Source organism: Cyprinodon variegatus, unplaced genomic scaffold (genome assembly GCF_000732505.1).
Source record: "Cyprinodon variegatus isolate N-32 unplaced genomic scaffold, C_variegatus-1.0 Scaffold500, whole genome shotgun sequence".
Taxonomy (NCBI): Eukaryota; Metazoa; Chordata; class Actinopteri; order Cyprinodontiformes; family Cyprinodontidae; genus Cyprinodon; species Cyprinodon variegatus.
The window spans coordinates 50,321-53,552 of record NW_015150953.1 but is presented as its reverse complement, the minus strand read 5'-3'; the positions used below and the strand labels follow the sequence as shown (position 1 = coordinate 53,552).

The 3,232-nt window shown below is 39.2% G+C and overlaps 1 protein-coding gene across 1 annotated transcript in view; it reads right to left on the bottom strand.

Annotated features, from left to right (window-relative positions):
* Positions 1-3,232, bottom strand: part of ccdc152 (coiled-coil domain containing 152) — a 14,140-nt gene that overhangs the window by 8,444 nt on the left and 2,464 nt on the right. The window contains exons 2-3 of the mRNA XM_015390454.1: positions 1,980-2,085; positions 1,569-1,637 (exon numbers count right to left, since the gene is read on the bottom strand). Coding sequence (XP_015245940.1) covers positions 1,569-1,637; positions 1,980-2,085 — 175 coding nt within the window. The remainder of the gene's footprint in view (positions 1-1,568; positions 1,638-1,979; positions 2,086-3,232) is intronic.

Below are 3,232 nucleotides of genomic sequence, written 5' to 3'. Positions count from 1 at the left end.
AATCCTATTTATGATGTTTTAAAAATTAAGACCTATGAAAAACTGATTTAAGACATTTTATTACCAATTAAGGCCTTAGTTTTATTTTGAAGAATTCAGTGCCTTTTAAGACTTTTTAAGGAGCCGCGGGAACCCTGGTTTTTCTAGGGTGGGATTTATCCAGGTCCAGAAAGTAAAAATCGTATAGAGAGATAAGTTCCTGTTTAAAGTGAACAGGATGAAGGAACAAGGAATGTTTTTTACTCCCTGGAACTGGATTATCCATCTATGGTTAATCTTCAACAATATCAGTAAGAGAACAGGGTAATGTTTTGCATCAAGCTTCTATTTAGGTCAGAATTAGTAGAATATATTTTAACTCAGGTTGCACTAATATTATCTACCTGACCTGACAGATAAAAGTGAAAAAACTGTTCTCTCTGCTGCCCTCTGGGAAGAGGCTGTGCAGCATTCAATGCAGGTCCAGCAGGTTCCCAAACAGCTTCTTCCTCACCGCCATCAGACAGCTGAATGCTGAAAAAAAACTAAATCATGTCACAGACTCTGCATCAAACTGACCATATCAATGCGCCGGCTACCGTTCATTCATCCCGTCCGCTGAACTGCTGCTAGTTTTACTCACATGCCTGGAAGATGTCTAGTGCTGCTACCACAGATGATCTCGCTCTCCAAATGGAATTGAACGATTCAGATTAGCTAGCCGAACGGATAGAAGGAGTAGAGCGTAGCCGCCTGTAGCCCGGGCTTCCTGTTACGACTCCAGTGGGCATGCACGGATGATGTCATACACGCGCCACTTTGTTTTTAAAATATATAATATAAGTCATCTTGAAAACATTCTTTTTCCAAATGTTAGCTACATATTACGTGTTTTTTTTTTTCTCTGGCCTGAAGTTTGACGTCAAATCCTTCTTCAAGTTGGCAATCCAATGACGCACCCATTCGTGAAGGATCAGGAAGCGGAAAGGTGAAATACAATTTTATTTTTTCACTTTTACCCGATGTACTACAACATCCAACTGCTATGAATGGTTGTTATTTTTCTTGCTGCTTCTTCATAGCAAGACCAAGAATGGTGACCTTTGTTGACTATTAATGACGTTCGGGTCGGATGAATATAACCTGGCCGTTCAGACAGTTCGCATTTGAAAAAATCTGATTTGTGTCGGATTCGGGACCACGTGGCCAAGTGGCCTGGGTCGGATTGGAAAAAATCAGATCTGTGTTGTTCAGACTGTCATGAAAAGATCAAATAGAAGTCGCTTATGGGCCAAAAAAATCGGAAAATTCAGGTGTGAGCCAGAAATCATAGAAGCTCAACCCTACTAGGAACTAGAACCCAAATCCCTTCTGTTAACCACCGAGCCCAAATAGTCAAGCAAGGTGGTGGCAGGATTATGCTGTGGGTTACTTCTCTGTTAGTTTCACTGATGCAGGGTGAAGTTATGTGCTGTGTAATAAGTTCATCCTGAAGAAGCAAAGGCTTCTGACTGTCCTTGTTGCCTTAAGCTTGTTAGAGGTGTGTTGAATTTCAGGTCACCACCTTGAACAGCAGCTGATCCTCTTACCTCTGAGGTCGAACTGCTCCTGCAGGGTCTGCTGCAGCTGGTTCACAGTAGAGAGGAGACTCTCCTTCTCTGCAACATGTTCATCATAATTATCAACCTTGCAATAAATGTTACTGCCCCATTTAAACAGTTATTAAACCAGTACAGGTCTAAAAGTTGGACTGTTGAGTTTCTTAAAGTTATATTACTGTCTGATTCATAATTATATGTTTATATATAATCACCAATGACAAATGGACATGATGCAGTAAGAGAACGATAATAAAACTCTCAAATATCCTACATATGACACATATTCCTCCTGAAAATCAGCTTTTCCAGTTGGATATGGAAGTAGTGCACAGTTCTGACCGTCATGTGGCAAAAAGGTCACTAGAGGGAGACACAAACCACCTGTTCAGAGATGCTCACCATCTTTTAGGCTCTCCGCCTTATTTTGATAAAACTTCACCAGTCTGTTGGAGTCCTCCAGCCTGATCTCCAGCAGACTTTTTTTACTACTGGTCTCTGCAATTTTCTGTCAGGGAAAATAAAGAGAGAAATACCCAAAGTAAGAAGTTTATATGGTAAAGAGCTTCTTCGTCAATCTTTAACAAGCTAAACAATTCTCCCTCAGCTTTAATTCAACATCTAATCATGATTAGATTAACAGGAATCTTAACATGCATCCTATCATAAATGCAGTTGTAAGCCTTCAGTTTATTTGCATACACACCCACAGGTAATACCAATGTTCTCTGCAATTGTAAAATCTAAGATCAGGTTAGGTCCTTTCTTTACAGCAGTACTTAAACCTGTTATAACCGGAGTCATTTCATCAACACTGATTAGAGATTCCTGTCATAAAAGCAAACTAAATGGATTTCAAAGCTTTTTCTTGGTATTTATAACAAGCAAGGCCCTAAAGCAGAGGTTTTAGACAGAGGGGCCGCGACCCCTAGGGGGTCCACGGAGGTACTGCATGGGGGTTGTGAAACTTTTGGTTGATTAGTCTTTTTTTTTTATATTCCCCCCTGCAATTTTTTCCACTAATTGAAAAGTCTTTAAATCCACATTAACATGAATTCATCACACTGTAGTAAACAGATAAATGGAGGCAGAAGATGTCTTTCAGTCATCAATGCACACATTCAGCGACACACAGGAGCTCTTTCAAGCTGGGAACCGTTTCATTCACAACACCTGTCCCATCAACCAGGAATCAGAATCAGAAATACTTTAATAATCGCAGGGAGAAATTACTTTCGTTTCATTACTCCATCTTTAATAGAGTGACTATAGGACTAGTTTGATATAACACAATTTCAATCATTATGCATAATTAGGGGTCCCCGCTCCATCTCGCCATCAGTTTGGGGGTCCTTGGTCTGGAAAAAATTTCATAATTATCATATGACGTATAAAATCATATCACCATATGGTGTTTTAACTTGATTCCCAGGAGGAAAAATGTTGTTTGATTTAACTGTGGAAGATCAATGTTAAAAAAATACATTTCAAATTCAACATGGCTGCCTTATTTAAAACATAAGATGACCATACCAGCTAAAGAAAATTATTTAGAGTAGAGAAGTATTTACTCATATTTAATAACTAAAATTGCTTTTTCATTTGCTCAATTATATGGATTATAGGGATGCACGATATATTCGCCCCCCTATCGG